Raw genomic sequence first — 22,056 nt, 5'->3', positions numbered from 1 at the left:
GGATTTTTATGCACCATATATCTTTCAACTATGCTGTGATGTTTAACATACAATTTCAATCTATGTAATTGAATAGAATCCACAGATTGCAAGTTGAAGATACATACTTTTACTAAGAATATTAGTATATTCTTAATTGACTGACCCGGTCTCTCCAGATCTCCCAACAGTACTATTTCTAGGGTCAATTTTAGATCAATGTTCTGCATTTTTAGCCATTCCTGAACCTGAGACCAGAAACAGGCTACCTGAGGGCAATACCAAAATAAATGGTCTATTGATTCTGCATCCTCACAACATTATCTGCAGAGCTTCGATGATTGAATGCCCCAAATATTCAAAATTTAGTTGGTGGCAAGAATTGTATATAATCATTTCTGCTGATAATTTTATATATCAACTCATACACCCTGTAACATGGAATTGGTGCGTCAAAAATCTCTTCCCTACTATTTTGCAATCTGTATGGCACAGCTGTCAACATCCTGGTCCTCAAATGAAACTGGTATACTTTCCGATTTATGAATATTTTTATTCCTCCACCCTTTTTGATCCTTTATATTGGGCAGACAGACCAGTTCCCTACTGTACCTCCTCCCGCTGCCACCTGCCTCCTCTATTTTTGGGATAATGCTGTAATCAATTGGTTGTAATCTTGGATTGAGCAGACCTTCCCATACAATTCTGCTAACTCCATGAAAGACAACTCTACCATTCCAATTTACAATATCATTTAAAAACAAAATACTCTTTTCAAACATCTTTACCATAAATACAGGTATTTTATTAACCAGGTTTTATCAATAGGTGCCCTTCTTTGCGAGTTATTGGAAAACCTCCCTGGTCTTTGTGGTTGAATCTGTGTCTGAAAGATAATTGTATTTTGTGGGGTACAGAGATGAGGTAGTCGTTCAAAAGTCATGTTAACCACTATTATTGCACACAGAGTGAGTCCATGCAATTTATGTGACTTGTTAAGCAACTTTTTACTCCTGAACTTATTTTGGCTTGCCATAACAATGAGGCTGAATACGACAATTCAGCTTTTAATTTTTTATTAATTTGTAAAAATGTCAAAACATATGGGGTATTGTGTATAGGCCAGTAACACAAAATCTAAATATAATCCATTTTAAATTCAGGCTGTAACACAACAAAATTCAGAAAAAATCTAGGTGTGTGAATCCTTTCTGAAGGCACTGTAGGTAATTGTGGCTAATGTTTGGATTGTGTTTGGTTTTCACTTATTTTCTATCTCTATGGAAATGCAAATGTAGGCCTCTGTAATATTGTGCTTCAGATGTTTATGTTGTGAGAAAGAATTAAGATATATTACACGTTAAAATATTTCAATATAAGAAGGGTTTTCTGATTTTATTTCAAAGTACACTACAAATTCCTTTTAAATTATCTTGAATCTGAACCTTTTGCCAGTTTACTTTGATCCTTTTACTTTTATGATCAAAGATTGTGGTCATTTAGTAATCAATTTACATGGAGGGTAATCTATTTACATGACAAGAGGGATGGTCTGTTTTGTTTTCTACAACTCTCGTTCAACTCTGACCAATCACAGCAAAGTGGGTTAAACACGCGCGTGCGCTTTCGATACATTGTGTTTTTGTTGATATCCTGATATTTTCAGGCTCCGACTTTAGCTTTCTGAAGCTAATAAACCTCCCCTACTTTGGGGGGTTTTACTATTATAGCCAATTGAGACAATAATAAAATACCATAGCTAGCTATATGAAGGGCTGATGGAGAACACAAGGAATTTGGTGAGTTCATTTCCCCGATATGGTTCGTCCGCTTCCGACTTGTTGTGTAGCTAGCTACGTTAGCTAACGTCGTTAGTTGGCTAACATTAGCTAGCGCTCCCCCTTCGTTGTTATCAGATTATAGTAAGAACAGCTGATTGAATCACCAAAATTGCTAGATAATGTCCAATAGCCCTGATTTGGAAAGTGAATAAACGGATGCTTTATTCGTTTTTTACACGATAAAGGTCTACTCGTTTATTGAAATAATTTATTGCAAACGGTCTTGTTACTAGCCAACGTTAACTAGCTAGGTCTGGCTAGCTAACTAACGCTATGGTGGAACTGAAATAACAGATATGCTAAGGCCCCAGCTCTCACATTCATTCTACACAAGTCGGTTAGTTACTTAGCCAGCTAAGTGTGCTAACTAGAACATTCTAAATAGCTAGCCAGTAACGTAGTGCGAAACAGATCATGGGGAAATCATTTTACAGTAACGTTACTGTCATATGCAGAAGAGGAAGTGGTAAATAAATGCATACTCTGAGACGGCTTTGTAGTTGTATAGGAAGGTAACTGCTATTATATATGCTAACTATGTGGCTAAGACTCAGTCATTGCTCAGTAAAACGTTATCTCATACTATTAACGTTAGCTCTATTGGTATGGATGTTGTTTCTCATCTCATTGATACCGGTAGCCATGTACATATGCATAGCCATTGTTTACCATACCCAGTTTCCAAGTATACCAGTTTTCAAGTCAATATTCTATTATGACTATGCCATAATAAAACATGTGGTTACAAAGTTATAATTACTTACTTTTTGAAAGAAAAAACAGTCATAATAATGAATGATAGATCTCTTAGTCTAGCTCTCCATAAAACTCTAGCACAACATTATAGACTCACTCACACACCCTCTCACTGTACAGTTGGTGTCATTCACTCCCTCTCTTTGCTCCTTCCAGGCTGAGCGCACCCCGCGTTCGGAGCGTAAGCGTCAGGACTCGTTCGGTATGTTTGACGGGTACGACAGCTGCAGTGAGGAGAGCACCAGTAGCTCCAGCTCAGAGGACAGTGAGGACGAGGTGCCATCCATCCCTGCCAGCCTGCCCATCATCAAGAACAATGGACAAGTTTACACCTATCCCGACGGCAAGGCCGGCATGGGTCAGTACGGACAAATATAGATATAGAATCTGAAGATATAGATCGAAATTGGTCAGGAATATCTATGGGTCAGTCAGTGTCACTCTGGGGTGATCGCACAAAGCCGGTTGGGGATTGGTGGATGGAGCCGGTGGAAGAGATTGTGAATTAAATGGCTGCCTGTAATTGAGGTTAGACTATAGAGTGTGTATTGACATGGATCCCGGGCCTGCAACTGAGAAGAAGAACTGATGAAAGAATACATTACTTTGAATGAATTGGAATTTCCTGCTGTATTCTTAGTTTCCTGGGAATGTTTATGTGTTGCCTCTGTTCTCCAGCCACCTGTGAGATGTGTGGGATGGTTGGAGTGCGAGATGCCTTCTACTCCAAAACCAAGCGCTTCTGCAGCGTCTCCTGCTCTAGAAGTTATTCTTCTAACTCTAAAAAAGCCAGTATAATGGCTAGACTCCAGGTAATCATGATATGCCCAACTATGTTCTGCATTTTGTTTTAGCCAGATGGTAGAATGAGAATCTTTTATTGTATTTCCTTTGGAAATGCAAGAAAACATCAGTAAAATTTGTTGTCATTGTTATGTGCTTTTTACTCGAAGGGTAAACCACCTACGAAAAAGGCCAAGGTCTTACAGAAACAGCCTCTCATGGCGAAGTTGGCAGCTTATGCCCAGTACCAAGCAAGTCAACAACAACAAAACCTGGCTAAATCAAAAGCAGGTGAGTCCCCCAGTAGACCAAACATACAGTCTCTCATATTGTTGTAATGGAGAAGAATGACCTTGAATGGAAAGTTAGTTCAGTCAAAAGAACACACGTTCTCTGTATTTTCTTGACCCAGTATAGTGAACATGTGATGTTGACCTTGTTCCTTCTCCCCTACAGTAGTTCCTGTTGAGTGCTTTGATTGGGGAAGATACATCTGTAGCAATAACCTGGTTGGAGCACCAGTCAGCTGCTTCAAGCACGTACGTTTAAACAATAGCCAGACATTCAAATTGTCTATTACAGATGCTAATGTTATACATCTGTAAATCTACACTGTTTTGATCAAAACAATTGTCCCTTGTGGGAAATAATATGAAGTCGTGTTAAATTGAAATGTTTCTCTGTGTCTTAGGTCCCTATGGGTACGTGCTGGGGAGACCTAGCTGAAGGAGTGAGGGTGGAGGTGCTCAACTCCGATACTAACCTCTCTACTAAAGTCTACTGGATAGCGGGGATCGTCAAACTTGCAGGTAAGAATACATCTAAACACATGGAGGATTTTGTAAAAATTGTACCTGGGGTACAATAGAAGTATTACGTGGCTTTTTGTCACTATGATCACACTATACTTGTATAACAAGTATAAGGTATTCCTCTTAGAAGAATGGACGGTAATGAGGTTGTAACGATGTCACGTGAAAGATTCTGTTTTATCTGTTGTCTCTTTCTGTTTTGTTCTCTTCCCAAGGGTTCAAGGCTCTGCTGCGGTACGAGGGTTTTGACAACGACACCATCAGGGACTTCTGGTGTAACCTCTGTGTTCCAGAGATCCACCCCGTGGGGTGGTGCGCCTCCAGTGGGAAACCCCTCGTACCTCCCAAATGTAAACATCACTCTAATCATAATAATGATCATAGTAATACGCTTTGTTTTGAACATGCCATTGATAAAATAGTCACCTATTCCCTAACAGAAGATGAAAAACCAGGTTGATAGACTGATGGCGGATATGTTTTTGTGTTTTCTCAGCGATACAGAATAAGTACTCTAACTGGAAAGCTTTTCTTGTGAAGCGACTCACTGGAGCCAAGACACTGCCACCGGACTTTGCTGCTAAGGTAAGATTTCATAATTACGAGCCGCAGAGGCAAGATGATAGCCTAAGCACACCAGTATTTCTACTTACACATCATCATCTGCACATCTCACTCCAGTGTTAATTTGCTAAATTGTAATTACTTCGCTACTATGGCCTATTTATTGCCTTACCTCCTTACTCCATTTGCACACACGGTATATAGATTTTTCTATTGTGTTATTGACTGTACTTTTGTTTATCCCATGTGTAACTCTGTGTTGTTGTTTTTTGTTGCACTGCTTTTCTTTATCTTGGCCAGGTCACAGTTGTAAATGAGAACTTGTTCTCAACTGGCCTACCTGGTTAAATAAAGGTAAAATAAAAAATAGAGCTCTTAAAGCTCCCACTCTAAACCAGGGGTTGGAACCGGTTCAGGGAACAGAACCAAAAACTGGAAAATAATGTACATTTTTCAAGGAACAGAAACAGAACAGGGAATGAAAGTGACCTCTGCTGCTCCTGTACAAAACCGTTATTTTTAAAAGCATGGAACCGGTTTATAATGTTCTTCTTTTACATAGTGCTTTCGGGAAGTATTCAGACCGCTTGACTTTTTACACATTTTATTAGGTTACAGCCTTATTCTAAAATTGATTGTTGTTTTTTCCCCTCATCAATCTACACACAATACCCCATAATGACGAAGCAAAAAAAGTTTCAGAAATTGTTGCTAATTTAAGAAAATTAAATAATGATCACATTTACGTAAGTATTCAGACCCTTTACTCAGTACTTTGTTGAAGCACATTTGGCAGCGATTACAGCCTCGAGTCTTCTTGAGTATGACACTACAAGCTTGGCACACCTGTATTTTGAATTTCTTCCGTTCTCTGCAGATGCTCTCAAGCTCTGTCAGGTTGGATGGGGAGCGTTGCTGCACAGCTATTTTCAGGTCTCTCCAGAGATATTCGATCGGGTTCAAGTCCGGACCCTGGCTGGACCACTCAAGGACATTCAGAGACTTGTCCCAAAGCCACTTCTGCATTGTCTTGGCTGTGTGCTTAGCGCCGTGGTCCTGTTGGAAGGTGAACCTTCGCCACCCCCAGTCTGAGTTCCTGAGTGCTCTGGAGCAGGTTTTCATCAAGGATCTCTCTGTACTTTGGTCCATTCATCTTTCCCTCCATCCTGACTAGCCTCCCAGTCCCTTCCGCTGACAAACATCCCTACAGCATGATGCTGCCACCACCATGCATCAATGTAGGGATGGTGCCAGGTTTCTTCCAGACGTGACGCGTGGCATTCAGGCCAAGGAGTTCAATCTTGGTTTCATCAGATCAGTGAATCTTGTTTCTCATGGTCTGTAAGTCTTTAGGTGCCTTTTGGCAAACTCTAAGCAGGCTGTCATGTGCCTTTTACTGAGGAGTGGCTTCCATCTGGTCACTACCATAAAGGCCTGATTGGTGGAGTGCTGCAGAGATGGTTGTTCTTTCTCCACAGAGAAACTCTAGAGCTCTGTCAGAGTGACCATGAAGTTCTTGGTCACCTCCCTGACCAAGGCCCTCCTCCCCCGATTGCTCAGTTTGGCTGGTCGGCCAGCTCGAGGTAGAGTCTTGGTGGTTCCAAACTTATTCCATTTAAGAATGATGGAGGCCACTGTGTTTTTGGGGACCTTTAATGCTGCAGAATTCTTTTGGTACCCTTCCCCAGACGTGTGTCTCGACACAATCCTGTCTCGGAGCTCTACAGACAATTCCTACGACCCCATGGCTTGGTTTTTGCTCTGACGTGCACTGTCAGCTGTGGGACCTCATACAGCAAGGTGTGTGCATTTCCAAATATGTCCAATCAATCAAGTTGTAGAAACATCTCAAGGATGGTCAATGGAAACAGGATGCACCTGAGCTCAATTTCGAGTCTCAGAGTAAAGGGTCTGAATACTTATGTAAATACGGTATTTCTGTTTTTTTATTTGTAATAAATTAGCAAAAATGTCTAAACATGTTTTCACTTTGTCATTATGGGTTATTGTGTGTTGATTGCTGAGGATTTTTATTTTTATTTCGTCCATTTTGGAACAATGGAATTTTAGAACAGTGAATACATTCCGAAGGCACTGTATTTCCAGTCCCACCAAAAAACAAACAAATAAGGGCTTATGCAAGGCCTACTGACATGCCAAGTGTGATTCACAAGGGGACAGAGATGTTTTATTAGAGAAGAACAGATTAACTATAGTATCCTTAACTAGCATTGAAAAAGTTATCACATTTCACATTTGATTTATTAGCTACAAAAAGGTAATACGTGTTTTTAATTCTGGTGCCGCTCTGCACACACAAGCTTGTTAGCTAGCTCTGGTCCAGCGTTAAACCTACTCCGTTCAAAGGACTTTGAAAGTTCCTCCATAGAAGCCGCTCCTCCGTAGATGGGCTATATTCTGTGAGCCTAATTCAGGTAATGCATGTCATCACAAGATGCCCAGCGCTTCAAGCCTCCTCTGCTCTCTCCCCAACCGCACAATTTCAGTCGTATCTCATACCCTACACTTGTCCGTCCATTACGTATGTTAACAACTAGCTTGCCCGCTCCATAGCAAGCTGCTCTATCCGCATTGATTGATGTAGTAATTTAATGAGCTAAATGTTAAAAAACAGTAAATTTTCACAGGTTAAAAATGGAACAGAAAGGAGCAATATTTGTTTTGAACTGGTTCAGAATTGTATTTTGCTGGTCGGAACAGCGGGGGGGAATGTGTGGTTCTGTTCAGAACGAAATAGTTGGAAAATAATTTAGCTTCCAGTCCCTGCTCTAAACGCCTTCCATTCCCCCCTCTCAAACCAGGTCCATGAGAACATGCAGTTCCCTTTTAAGAAGCTGATGCGAGTGGAGGTGGTGGATAAGACACATCTGTGCCGAACTCGGGTAGCTCTGGTGGAGCAGGTGATTGGGGGAAGGCTGAGACTCGTCTACGAGGAGAGCTCCGACGACTTCTGGTGTCACATGTACTCCCCGCTCATACACGCCATCGGATGGTCCCGGAGCATCGGACACCGCTTCAAACGATCCGGTCAGTCAAGTTCGTTGTTTTGGGTAGTTAAGTTGTTAGTGAGTTAGGCCTAGTTAGTTAGTTGGTTAGTCCAATGTGTTTGTTTTCTGGCTCTGATGGCAAGGATTGTTTTCCAGATGTGTCAAAGAAAATCGATGGTCAGATGGACGCCCCCGCCCCGCTGTTTGCCAAGGTAATGTAATACCTTGCCATGTGTAGTTACAGTGGCCCAAGTCTTTCTGCCTCTGTGGTTTCTATTGATATTTTCCTATGTATGGATCCGGAATGATGAATGTGTCTGTGATGTTTCCTCAGGTGAAAGATGTGGACCAGAGTGGTGAATGGTTCAAGGACGGGATGAAACTAGAGGCCATTGACCCTCTAAACCTCTCAGCTATATGTGTAGCCACTGTAAGAAAGGTAACTGTCTCACCCCTCCGCTATATGTGTAGCCACTGTAAGAAAGGTCACTGTCTCACCTCTCAGCTATATGTGTAGCCACTGTAAGAAAGGTAACTGTCTCACCCCTCCGCTATATGTGTAGCCACTGTAAGAAAGGTCACTGTCTCACCTCTCAGCTATATGTGTAGCCACTGTAAGAAAGGTAACTGTCTCACCCCTCCGCTATATGTGTAGCCACTGTAAGAAAGGTCACTGTCTCACCTCTCAGCTATATGTGTAGCCACTGTAAGAAAGTTCACTGTCTCACCTCTCAGCTATATATGTAGCCACTGTAAGAAAGTTATGGCAACAGTTTGGATTGTTACCAATGGAAAACTTTCATATAGGGCAAATTCAAGGGGCATTTAGCCCAATCATACTTCTCCATTGTTGGTACCCCTGGATTGGGGAGTCCATGTTCTTATTTTCAGTCCCCTGTAACCTGTTCAGGGGTTCCGTTGTACATTTACATTTAAGTCATTTAGCAGACGCTCTTATCCAGAGCGACTTACAAATTGGTGCATTCACCTTATAATATCCAGTGGAACAACCACTTTACAATAGTGCATCTAAATCTTTTAAGGGGGGGGGGGGTTAGAAGGATTACTTTATCCTATCCTAGGTATTCCTTAAAGAGGTGGGGTTTCAGGTGTCTCCGAAGGTGGTGATTGACTCCGCTGTCCTGGCGTCGTGAGGGAGCTTGTTCCACCATTGGGGTGCCAGAGCAACGAACAGTTTTGACTGGGCTGAGCGGGAACTGTGCTTCCTCAGATGTAGGGAGGCGAGCAGGCCAGAGGTGGATGAACGCAGTGCCCTTGTTTGAGTGTAGGGCCTGATCAGAGCCTGAAGGTACGGAGGTGCCGTTCCCCTCACAGCTCCGTAGGCAATCACCATGGTCTTGTAGCGGATGCGAGCTTCGACTGGAAGCCAGTGGAGAGAGCGGAGGAGCGGGGTGACGTGAGAGAACTTGGGAAGGTTGAACACCAGACGGGCTGCGGCGTTCTGGATGAGTTGGAGGGGTTTAATGGCACAGGCAGGGAGCCCAGCCAACAACGAGTTGCAGTAATCCAGACGGGAGATGACAAGTGCCAGGATTAGGACCTGCGCCGCTTCCTGTATACATCTAGTCTTGATGTTTGCTGTCTGTTTCAGGTGTTGCGTTGTATACATCTTGTATTGATGTTTAATTGTGTCTCAGGTGTTGGCAGACGGGTACCTCATGATCGCCATCGACGGGTCGGAGGCGGCTGATGGCTCAGACTGGTTTTGCTACCACTCCACTTCTCCCTCCATCTTCCCTGCTGGCTTCTGTGGAATCAACAACATTGAACTCACGCCCCCTAGAGGTACATTTCTATAGCCCCTTTCTTTTCTTTTCACAGACTACAACATTCCTTCACTCCGACTAATTTTTTTTTCATTCAACCATTGTTTATTTAATTAAGGATATTCTCATTTACATAAGAACTATTGGGACAAAGAGATACTAAGGTAGTTTTCCTTCCTCTTCCTTTCCTTCTCTCTGGTCGGGGGTTATATGTTAACCCAGCCTTACCACTGACTTTGCCCCACAGGGTACACTAAACTGCCATTTAAATGGTTTGACTACCTCAGAGAAACGAGTTCAATAGCCGCTCCTGTGAAGCTCTTCAACAAGGTAGGACTGATTCCTGACATCGTGGATTTGTTGTTTCGCCCGGTCCTGTAGTTCTGTGCCATGCCAACATGCATTTTGTTCTTCTATGATCACATGAAATATACAAATAAATAAAAATATGTTGATAGGTTTCGCTTGCATACATTGGATATTATAAGTATTCACCCCCCCCCTTGGATTTTTTCCACATTTTGTTGCATTACAAAATGGGATTGAATTTTATGTAATTGTGATTTTCTGTCATTGATCTTCACAAAATACTCCATAATGTCAAAGTGAAAAGAACATTCTACACATTTTCACAAATTAATAAAAACGAAATTACTAAAATATTATATATTGTATATTGTTGCGCAAGTATTCACCCCTTTTTTCCGCAAGCATAAATTAGTTCAAGAGTAAAATGTGGTTAAACAAATCACATAAGTTACATGGACTCACTTTGTGTGAAATAATAGGCATAACATGATTTCAACTACAAAGACCAGGGAGCTTTTCGAAAGTCTCAAAGAAGGGCAGTGATTGGTAGATGGGTAACAATAGCAAATCAGACATTGAATGTCACTTTAAGCATGGTCAAGTTATATAATTATGCTGTGGATGATGTATTAAACAACCCAGCCACATCAATGAAACAGTTGTTCTTCAGAACGGAGCTGCAGGACAGGAAGGAAACTGCTCGGGGATGTCACCATGAGTCCATTGGTGATTTTAAAACAGCTACAGAGTTCACTGGCTGTGATGGGAGGAAACTGATGAGGATCAAAAACATTGTAGTGACGCTGCAATAATGACCAAAAAGACAAGTATAAAAATATACTGAATATGCATCCTGTATGCAACAAGGCACTAAAGCAATACTGCAAAGAAACTAAACGACAAAAGGAATACACTTTTTGGCCGAAATGCAAAGCCTTCGGTTTGGGACAAATCCAACATATCACTAACGGCCTCATTTTTTTGCATGGTGGTGGCTGTATCATGGTATGGGTATGCTTGATATCAGCAAAAACTGGGGAGTTTTTCAGGATAAAAAGAAATAGGATGTAGCTAAGCACAGGTAAAATCCTACAGGAAAACCTGATTCAGTCTGCTTTACACCAGACACTGGAAGAGGAAATCACATTTCAGCAGGACAATAACCTAAAACACAAGTCCAAATCTACACTGGAGTTGCTTACCATGAAGACAGTGAATATTCCTGAGGAGCCAAGTTACAGTTGTGACTTAAATCTGCTTGAGAATCTATGGCAAGACTTGAAAATCACTGTCTAGCCATGATTCCCAACACCTTGACAGTGCTTGGAAGAATTTTGAAAAGAATAATGAGCAAGTATTAAACTATCCAGGTGTGGAAAGCTCAGATTTCCACCTGAGTTAAGCGAGAGTAAATGGAATGTAAATCCCTTAATGCACTTTTCTCTCTCCGCGTATTCTGACATTGAACTTAAGCATGAGAATAGCATGCTATTCACCCTCTATTCGTTTGGGGTGGATATCAAATAAATGAAGGTGTGGTGGAGGTGTCTACAGATACGCCATATTCTGACCTTGACTTAATTTCCCAATATTTCCACCATCTTTATGCACAAGGAAACCATGAATAAGGTCTAGCGAACCTACCGGTTCCAAGTGAGAAAAAACATCTACTTAATTTTTCTTGATAGAAATAACACCATTCTCCATGCACTGTAATGTACAACTCGATAAGAGCTATTGATAAGAGCTAGGTTAAATGAGTAATCAGTTTGGATAAGGAATTGTAAAAAATATTTTACCTTATAATCGTTAGAGACATGTGAAACCAGTCATATGGCAGCAAACTGAAGCATATCAACATATCTTTCCCGCTGTAAAGTTTATGAAATGACAACACCCTGTCGTTCTCCACTAACATCAAGGCGGTGACCCGATCCTGTAGGTTCATGCTCTACAACATTCGCAGAGTACGACCCTGCCTCACACAGGAAGCGGCGCAGGTCCTAATCCAGGCACTTGTCATCTCCCGTCTGGATTACTGCAACTCGCTGTTGGCTGGGCTCCCTGCCTGTGCCATTAAACCCCTACAACTCATCCAGAATGCCGCAGCCTGTCTGGTGTTCAACCTTCCCAAGTTCTCTCACGTCACCCCGCTCCTCCGCTCTCACCACTGGCTTCCAGTTGAAGCTCGCATCCGCTACAAGACCATGGTGATTGCCTACGGAGCTGTGAAGGGAACGGCACCTCCATACCTATCAGGCCCTACACCCAAACAAGGGCACTGCGTTCATCCACCTCTGGCCTGCTGGCCCCCCTACCTCTGAGGATGCACAGTTCCCGCTCAGCCCAGTCAAAACTGTTCGCTGCTCTGGCACCCCAATGGTGGAACAAGCTCCCTCACGACGCCAGGACAGCGGAGTCAATCACCACCTTCCGGAGACACCTGAAACCCCACCTCTTTAAGGAATACCTAGGATAGGATAAAGTAATCCTTCTAACCCCCCCCCCCCCCTTAAAAGATTTAGATGCACTATTGTAAAGTGGTTGTTCCACTGGATATCATAAGGTGAATGCACCAATTTGTAAGTCGCTCTGGATAAGAGCGTCTGCTAAATGACGTAAATGTAAATGAAATACTGTGCCATTATGTAGAATTTAAATTGTACAGCCTTTTAACTTGCAGCCAGGGATGTGCACTCTCGAATGTCCTAATTATATGACCCCGACTTTCTCTGTTTCCTGTTTCTATCATGTTAAATATTAGCCACTATCAGTATCGACCATCAGTAGGCCTAATAACCACATATATTCAACTGCCAATTTACTGTTGGTTCCCTTTAGTTGGTATAGCCTACATTATCATTCCATTTAATTACGTTGTTTCGTTTACTTTCATTTGCTTCCTCTGTAAACATCGTCACGGCGGTGTGATTATTGCTGAGGATCATTAGTAACAGTTGATAATATAAGAAGAAAAAAACATGTAGGCTAATTAAATCGGAGCGCAGGCCAAGCCGTAACAGTGTGGCATAATACTTGGCTGTATCATCACACAGTTCCATGGTTAGTGCAGGCAATAAACGAGGAGGGTATAGCCTAACATTGTACACTATTCTCCCTATTATAATTTGAGTAGACTAATCTTCCAACATTACCTTGAGTTGAAGAACTCAATGAAGAAGAACTCAATGAAGAAGAACTCAATGAAGAAGAACTCAATGTGGCAATTTTTCTTCTTTCGTGTGTAAAGGCTCTCCAAACCAGTTTTTTTTTATGATTCATATATACTTAATTAACTAAACTTAAATAATCTAAAATAACCTTAAAAATGAAATGTAGATGAATATGCACATATTTAGATGACTTTCTTTCATTGATCCCTAATATTCTGAACTTGTTTTCTCTATATATTCTAGTCTGTCGACAAAAGGTACAACGTATTTAAAGGGATGTCTTAAGATAAATGTACTGAAATCTGTTGGCCGGCAAGTGGGAGGGTTTTCAGCGGTTGTATGAAGTTTATTCAGAGCGTGCAAGGTAGCCACACCTGCAGAACATGTTACGTGACTGAATAAAGTAAGTCTGAATACCAAATACTGAGAAGTCCGTAGGAAAGGCATACATTCCTAGGTCTTTGTAACACAATAAAATGTGAAGAAATCCAAGTGGGGTGAATACTTACGATACCCGCTGTACATCTTTGTTGTAAGAAAATGCATCAAAATTGTAATGGAAAAAGAAAGGAAAAAACACTGGATTGAACATTTAACCAAAAAATATCTCTCGTCTTTGCCTCCGCTATCTTGTTGCCCCTGCCCAGGATGTTCCAAACCATGGGTTCCGCCAGGGCATGAAGCTGGAGGCCGTGGACCTGATGGATCCCAGGCTGGTGTGTGTTGCCACAGTGACTCGGATCGTCCACCGCCTGTTGCGCATCCACTTTGACGGCTGGGAGGATGAGTATGACCAATGGGTGGACTGCCAATCACCTGACCTCTACCCCGTGGGCTGGTGTCAGCTGACCGGCTACCAGCTACAGCCCCCCGCCGCACAGAGTGAGATCAAGCACTATAGTTCTACCCAAATATAACACACTAACATGCTCAGACATAAACCAACCTCTACCCTTAGGTTCTCGTTGATGGATTGGATTAGGTTCCAGCGATATGTTGCTAATTACTCGATAACATTCAATTGGAGTCCCAAATAGGGTTTATTATTTTCCTTCCCCGATAAATTGCAAACACACCTGGGGCATCCATGTGTTCCTGTTCAAACCAGAAATGCTATTTATTCTCTAGAGTCTGGGGGGGGGGTCTTTAGTAACAAATCCCACAGAAACGCATTGAATAACACATTCATAAATGGCAAAAAAGACAGTCCAAAAATAGATCATAAGGTTTTGAAGTGTCTGTCCTATATCTAGGAGATATAAAGCTCAGGAAATATTTTAGTATTTTTTTTGACACATTTAACCCCTTTTTCTGGGGGTAGGCACAAATCCATACTTCAATTTTTTTTTTTTAAGTACCGGTTACCTTCCGACGAGTCCCGTGACACTTGTGGGGGTCGTAGAGCAAAGCGGAGAACACCGTCGCGTTCATGAGAATCTCCCCTTTCCACACCGATTTTCCGGATGTCTCATGAGCTGACGAACACCGCTGTAGCTCGGCCGCCTTTCACCGCAGATGCGGAAGGCCACCGTAGACGGATGCGGTGGATTCAGACGCAGCTCTTGCAACAAAAGAAAACATCTCTCTAGCTTAAAAGAGCATGTAATAAGAGTATGTAATACCAGCGAAAAAATCTGACCACTGTAAATGGAGAAATATATACACATGAATACGATGGTGTCTTGATGTACTGTATTTGTTGCCATTTAATAACTCAAAAGTTCTCTGTCACCACCCTATTTCGTTGATGAGGCACTGCGCAGACCAACTGTTAAGTGTCTTCGTTGATGAGGCACTGTTGGCCGACTGGTAAAATATTATAAGGTTACCTTTGACTGAAATATGTCAGACAGCTTGTTTGTCCTTTTCTCTCCCCTTGCACTTGGCTATCAGGGGGAATTTGGGAGGGTTGTGGCTGTTTTTACTTAATGCTAACCGACTTATTGTGGTGACTTTGTCACAGGGAATATATATGATTCTCTCTGAACAAACAAATGAGCAAGTAGAGGAGATCCAACACTATGGATAGCGCAGTGGTTGATCAATTTCCTGCAAATCTGACTAGTAAACCCGCTGTGTTCCTGCTTTTTAAGTTTAACATCATGGAACAATGTTGTAAATGTCTATTTCGGACCCAGTGTAGATGCTGTTTTGTTAACATTGAGTAGACTAGCACATGTTGAACCTCTGCCAGTGCCACACAGTTAGTTTGGAGATTTGTGAATGTAAGATGGAGATTTTCTACTGTAATGAGAGGTCGCATGTAACCTACACATGATAGTCAGCAATTCGATTTATAAAAGCCAAGTGTTTTTTTAACAGGGGACTTTATGTTGAGTAAATATGGTAGGCTGCTAGCGTTGTGATGACTGGTTTGATTTATGAATGAATCCAGAGAGTAGGTATGTCCGTTTCATGCAGCTATTTGGACGTGCGTATTTTAATATTTTTGCATTAGTGAGCCATATAATTTGTATATTATTGGTCCATGGTACCTTTCATTTTCTTTCTCAGGAAACCTTAAGGAGCTTGGTCGGGAAATCTCGGGATACCAGTTACCGGTATTACACCCTAGTCCCGAACTAACAGGCAGAAATGTACCTTTGTGTCAGTAAAACAAAAGAGAACTGTTTATTTACTACTAATTTATGTAATTTCAGTGGCCAGAGAAATCCCACCTGCTGTACCTAAGCAGAAGAAGAAAGCCCAACAGTACAAAGGCCAAAAGAAAAGTGAGTCATCACTCCTTTCCTCATTTCCTCATTCCGTTGGTCCACACTCTGGTGGGGTCAATCTATCTACCCTTTCTCTTATTGGTTAGTTTTTTCTTTCTTGTCTGTTCCTTGGGTTCTGATTGGTTGGCACGAGTCACATGAAAGGAAACTGTGGTACTTGGGGTAAAAGCCAAAGAGGTGGGGAAGGTGCTTGTAACACCAGGTGTGACTGTCCAAACACAGCTTGTTTCACACCTCAGGGAGTGGTTTAGCAGGGATATGTGCAGACACGTGGTCACACACACCACCAATGCTAGCTGATTTACTTGAGTCTGGCTTACCTGGTAGCTTACCTGGGGTGTATTCAGATTATGTAAGGTTCTAGAACGTTTCATAATCGAACAGAGATCATTCTCTGAACCGTTTGAAAGGTTTTTCAACAAAACAATTCATTGGGGCCTGGTGATTGGTGTTTTGAAATATTATATGAAAGGACTTGGAATATGTACATGTTATGTAATCTCATTAAAGCATGGAGTTATCTAGGCCTTTGCCTAATACACACAATATTATCTATGATGAATAAATGAATGCATTTACTACATTTTTCAAAATACATATAAAGCAACACTGTGCAACCAAACATTCAAATCTATTGGGAGCGCTAGCATCCTGAAAACACCCCTGGTAGCTTACCTGAGTCTGACTTGGTGTCTAGAGCGGAAGATTCCGGTTGGTCGACGGCCCTTCAGTCAGGCAGGCAGGAGGAGGAGCCTATCAGGGGAGGAGGAAGAGCAGAGTCCGCCCCCTTACTCCAGCCAGGGCCCCACTATGGTCCCCCGGCCCCGCACCCACCACCACCACACCCACAAACCAGGTAACACACTAACAATGAATAACAACTGAGACCTCCACACAGACAGAGGGCAGTAACAGAGGCCAGTCCTCATCCACTCTAGGTCCTGACCTTCATGTGTGATCGCTGTGTGTCGGATGCAACTGCAGGAAAGACAAATCTATTTGATCTATTTCTGTGTCATGTTATTGAAGTGGAAGTATTAATGTGAAAAATGTAATTTTCTCCTCCCACCTCATGATGCGTACTAGGTGAGCAAAAGTGGTAATATGATTTACTGTGTATGTCTGTTTGTATTACAGGAACCGCAGGCTCAGATGGAAGGCTAGGTATTAAGTCAGCTGTTCTGTGTTGCAAAGGGTTTTGTGAAGAAAAAAATGTTTTGCTGTTTTGTTCTGTCTTGGAGTTGAAAAATGAATGCTCTCTCTTGGTATGACGGAAACAGTTTCGCCTAGAATTTTGAGATTCATCTAACCCTCAATTTGGCTAACGCTCTCTACCCCTCTCTCTCCTGCTCTCCAGAGTCTCTGTTGCGTCTGAAGGAGGAGCCGGCTGAGGTGGATGAGTTCACCTTCTCCCAGGGCATCTCAGATCAGGAGAGCAACGGCTCGGGCAGCTATTACATCAAACAGGAGCCCTGATGATCCGGGGGACAGGGGCCTCGGGCTAGGCCTGGGAGGCCAGGGGGAAGCCGGGTAGGACAGGCCAATGGGAACCTCCTACATCCCCCCCCCAAATAGGATAAGACCAATCTTTAAACCAAGACGAGAACAACAGGGCAGGGAGCATGGAGTGCCCAAAAAAACGTATACAGAGAAGCCAGCTTCTTACACCCCAATCAGGAGAGAATGCTACTGGGGTACAAAACACTGAGTGACTTCATGCCCTGAAACCCCAACCCACAAATTAAGCTACTTGGGGCTCCCCAAAACCACCCAGGGGAGAGAACCCTTCTGAGCAGCTACAGCCTCAAACCCTGGCGCTCTGATAGACAGTCACTCATTCACTGAGACAGACATACCATATGAACAAGGCTAACGGGTAACTGGACACTTCCCAATGCCACCGGCCCGGCAGAGGCCGCTTATGATACCTGGACAACCTGATTTAAAATCCCAATTCCCTGGATGATTGGATACGACTGTGGCTCTCTCTCTTCCTCCATAAATGCATCTATCTAGGGGGCATTGAAGCTCTGGATGCCCAGAAACAGAAGCCTCTCATTTGGGTAGTCTCTCTCCCCCACACTGCCAGGCAGGATCTCTGACTCAAAACTTGGGGCCCAAACACACAGTCACCTGGACTAACTGTGACAGATATTTCTGAGCCAGGTCTTGGTTTATTTCTTTCAGGTAAGAAGGCTAGCCGCACATGGTGGGACTTAATTTCACACGGTCTTGAGAGGGAGGGAACAAGTTGTATAAAGCAGGATTATTATTATTATTTTTCCAACATTTTGCCAGGTGGACTTGCTTTGATTTGTTAATAGTACTTGAAGTTTTCAGTTGATATTTGTAAAGTTTCTGTTTTTTGTTTGTTTTTTTCCTTTAAATTGGAGGGTTGTTGTTATTTTGACTTAAACGCTGATTTGTTATCAACCTCTCTTTTGGGGGTTGAGATGCCGTCGGAGTGGTGTAGATATTATAATGAGGATACATATTCATAGATGTGACTATTCAATATAGAACTATATAGATATTAAGAATTGTGATTTGACGAGAGTGGGTTTTGAATAGATGTTGTATGAATCCGAAACCTTGCTGGTGTGATAGGACTGACGCTCTCAAACTAGATGGGCTTTGTGTCTTAATAGGGTAACTTGCGTACTACTTAGTATTGGCTATGCATACTAGGTAGTGCTAATGTGTCTATTGGGATACACTAGATAAACACTGTCACACATTGCACTACAGGAACAAACAACCAGTCTCTTTGGGTTGTTGGAACCACCCTTTACCATGTCAGCAGCTTTAGAATAGAAGGACCGGACTTAGCTAATGTTTGCATCTGTTTTTTTTAAGTACAGGATACAACTCCAGAAACAAAGCTAAACCATGATATACTCTTTATTTTACTCTACCATATTGTCATAACCTATTTTCCTCGAAGAATACAAGTGTAAACTTAGTAAGTCTGGCCCTAAAAGACAGAAAAGATTTAGTAATCAAGCAAAGTTGAATCCTAAAATGATGTTGTAAAGCAGGCAGAAAAACAATGTAGGCTACATTTCATGGATGACTTCTGAGATATGCAAAATCGGTCATTTTATTTCAGTGGTGTTTTTCCTCTTGTGTATGGGTAGTTCTTTCTGCGTACTGGTTAAGTATTCAACCGAGCCACTGGATAACAACTTTATTGTCGGTATTGTCTTCTTTTATTAAACACTGCTTTGTTGATAGTCTCTGTAAGTGTACGTTCATAAAACCAATGGGATCAGATTGGAGTAGGCTATAGCAGGAGAACCTTTCCCATTGGCTTCTTTATTCACCAATTAGAGGTCATACACTTTTATAAGATTCCTGATTGGTTGGAGGAGATCCTCCTGAATTCCTGAATCTGCTTGTGTGTTGTAGCTGGTACTGAGTGGTGACGCATCTGTATCTAGACTTCATTTCTATCTCTGTACTACCTCCTGGTGAGCTTGTCAGTCAAATAGAGACAGGGTTGGGGCTCATTGTGAATTCATGATGGGTCTCAAATTTGAAATGCAGGTTTGGGCAACTTGATATACCATATGCAAATAGAATAATTATATCCTCATATGTTTGACTTTAAGACTAGACCGCAAACACGGATATTTGTAACATAGCACATTTGAGGTAGTCCTCGAAATGGAATAATATGCAATAATGTTTTCTGTATTATTTTGCTATGTCACGTCCATGAATTATAACACTCTAAAGTGATATTAAGATACATAAAATATATTATACTTACATCAGTTTACCTAAATTCTATTGCATAACTGTGACAACTGTGAGCTATGGTCTATAATCAGAATAGAATAGTTAGGTTTGTTAGAACCACACGCTATATACACTGAGTGTACAAAACATTAAGGACACCTTCCTAATATTGAGTTGCTTTTCCTTTTTTTTTTTTATTTGAAGTGGATTTAACAAGTGACATCAATAAGGGATCATAGCTTTCACCTGGTCAGTCTGTCATAGAAAGAGCAGGTGTCCGTAATGTTTTGTACACTCAGTGTAGAAATAGACTAGTACAGAAAAATGGGTCTAGCTCAGTGATCGTCGCAGTGGATGTGAAATTAGCTAGAATCTCTCTCTATACCAGTAAGGTTGACGATTAACTTCTCAGGAAATGTTTGCTTTTTCTTGTCTGCAAGGGTCAAGCAAAGCACATTACAGTTAAAATCAAACAGAATGACATTGCGTAAAGTTACTTAAAGAAAAGTCTTAATGGAACAACTTGCTCACAAATTGTTTCTTCTTGTCCATGTCTGAATGTTGATTTCTCCCGTTTTGATATGGTTTCTTGTGTTCAGTGATTTACTGTTCAGTTGATTGGTAAGGTATTTTATATAAACCCTTCATGTTCTAACAGTAACAATTAAGATCCCTTGGATCAGCTTTCAGTTTGACGCCGTGCTTTGTGTAGATAGGTATGTTACCCTCATTGTTTCCATGTGGAGTTCCTTTTCCAAGGGATGTATAGTTTCTGCCAATATGCATTTCCTCTCTTTGTTGATTTAGATTGAATTGTTCATCATATTAATTAAGGTTATATACAATGTCCAGCAGAGCAATAAAATGTAGTGTCTCGTTATACCCTTATGTGTAAAAGGTTTGGAGTTCAGGATTTGCTTTTTGTTTGTGATTCACTTTATGAAATTCGATCTGGCACAGACTTTGACTAACTTGATGAGAACGAAGAAAGCATTAAAGGATGATGGTCATCTTAACCAATTTACTGACCAAATTACATTATCACCTTAAGGAAAATAAAGACACGGCTGTTTATAGACTAACTTTGCTGCTACTTTCCAAATAACCCAAATGATTCCTAACGCACAATCAAACACAGCAAACCTTTTCTGCATTTTGAAGAAAGGTTTCTACTTTTTCAGTGATACTATGCCTCTATCTTTATTCTTAGAAATGTATGTAAGAATATCCCAATATCACCTAGAAGCCCAATCCAAAGTCAACACCTTGCCTCTCCATCTAGACACTTCTGAATCCTTCTTAGAGATCTGAAAGAACAGGTTGGGTATAAGCAATATGACATTATATGCTCACATCTATCCGGTCTGTTCAGATGTACAAGGGGCAATTCAGGAAGTGTGTAGATTTGAGGAGTGGCTGATTTGGTAGTGGGTGCACTGATCAATCAAGTTAGAGTGCATGCAGAATAGTGAGGTCTTTCTGTGGTCCTGTACTGAGCATTTTTTTTTTGCTGTTATGGTCTTTGGCCGTGCTACCGCCCACTCTAAATCCACCTCTAGCCCCTAACCCTAAGTATCTCCTACAGATCTGAATGGATTTGATAGGTATGAGAAACATGGTAATACCTCCATTTTGCCCTTTTGGTAAGCTTGGTGGAATTTTGAGCCATATTGCTTACACCTATCCAAACCTTTTCAGACTCAAACATGGTTTCTAGTGGTGGGGGCTAGGGAGTCAATTTAGAATGCGGTGTCTGTTCATTGAATACTAACACGGGTCTCTTTTTGTATGCGACAAACCCTCTATATTCAGCCATTATATCATGGTGCTACATACATTTGATAACGTGATTATTAGTTATTTTATTGGGGAAATAATTCTCAATTGTAATTATGAACGGAGGGGCTTAAGTTGTGTTTTGATGTTTTATTTTGGATACAAATAACTAAACGATTTGTTAAAAAGATTGAAATTATTAACACTGGCCCTTGTGATACATATTAAGTTGCAGTGTAGGGTTTGTTAATTTTTTGATAGTGTGTCTATAAAAATGAGGTTTCCTTTCATCATTATGGTAATTTTGTGCTGTGATCAAAGTTTGATAGACAATTCCTTGAATTTGTAAATATACCAAATGTTTGGGGACAATATTGGTTGTATTATTTGTTTCTTTGTTTACAATCATTGCAAACTGTTTCCGCATGGCTGTGAAAAGGTATATCTGTTAGTGATTTTTGTAAGAACTAACTTTTTACACTGAATAAAATGATACTTATAAATTACTATATTTGTTGATGCATATTTTTTCCAATCTTTGTAGTTATGATTTCCCTTCACTGGAACTAAGGGACCTAGTCCGGACCATGAAAAACAGCCACACAACATTATTCCTCCTCCACCAAACTTTACAGTTGGCACTATGCATTGGGGCAGGTAGTGTTCTCCTGGCATCCGCCAAACCCAGACTGCTAGATGGTGAAGCGGGATTAATCACTCCAGAGAACGCCTTTCCACTGCTCCAGAGTCGGTGAGCTTTACACCACTCCAGCCCACGCTTGGCATTGCGCA

The 22,056-nt window shown here is 41.5% G+C and overlaps 1 protein-coding gene across 4 annotated transcripts; it reads left to right on the top strand.

The window, feature by feature from the left end:
• Positions 1-1,605: 1,605 nt before the first annotated feature.
• Positions 1,606-21,770, top strand: LOC106589448 (MBT domain-containing protein 1). 4 transcript variants are annotated; one of them, XM_045709942.2, is made up of 18 exons: positions 1,606-1,778; positions 2,733-2,934; positions 3,255-3,388; positions 3,530-3,650; positions 3,816-3,898; positions 4,051-4,168; positions 4,387-4,521; positions 4,668-4,756; positions 7,558-7,783; positions 7,900-7,955; positions 8,078-8,182; positions 9,402-9,549; positions 9,778-9,860; positions 13,660-13,894; positions 15,527-15,573; positions 15,673-15,744; positions 16,445-16,603; positions 17,105-21,770. In XM_045709942.2, the coding sequence occupies exons 1-18, from the start codon at positions 1,758-1,760 to the stop codon at positions 17,120-17,122; spliced, it is 2,052 nt and encodes a 683-aa protein (XP_045565898.1). In that variant the 5' UTR covers positions 1,606-1,757; the 3' UTR covers positions 17,123-21,770. The 4 variants fall into 4 exon arrangements, with proteins under 4 accessions (XP_045565898.1, XP_014034919.1, XP_045565899.1 ...); XM_014179444.3 differs by lacking the exon at positions 15,527-15,573; XM_045709943.2 differs by lacking the exon at positions 16,445-16,603.
• The last annotated feature ends 286 nt before the right edge of the window (positions 21,771-22,056 follow it).

Source organism: Salmo salar, chromosome 28 (assembly GCF_965601325.2).
Source record: "Salmo salar chromosome 28, fSalSal1, whole genome shotgun sequence".
Classification (NCBI taxonomy): Eukaryota; Metazoa; Chordata; class Actinopteri; order Salmoniformes; family Salmonidae; genus Salmo; species Salmo salar.
Note: the sequence above shows the minus strand (reverse complement) of the source record. Positions and strands in the feature narration are given on the sequence as shown.

What these genes read in the sequence shown, in the direction of transcription:
- LOC106589448 (XM_014179444.3), top strand. Translation starts at nt 1,758, where the DNA reads ATGGAGAACACAAGGAATTTG. An exon ending in CACCGGACTTTGCTGCTAAG is followed by an intron (nt 4,757 to 7,557) that starts GTAAGATTTCAT and finishes CTCTCAAACCAG; the next exon opens with GTCCATGAGAACATGCAGTT. An exon ending in CCGCCCCGCTGTTTGCCAAG is followed by an intron (nt 7,956 to 8,077) that starts GTAATGTAATAC and finishes ATGTTTCCTCAG; the next exon opens with GTGAAAGATGTGGACCAGAG.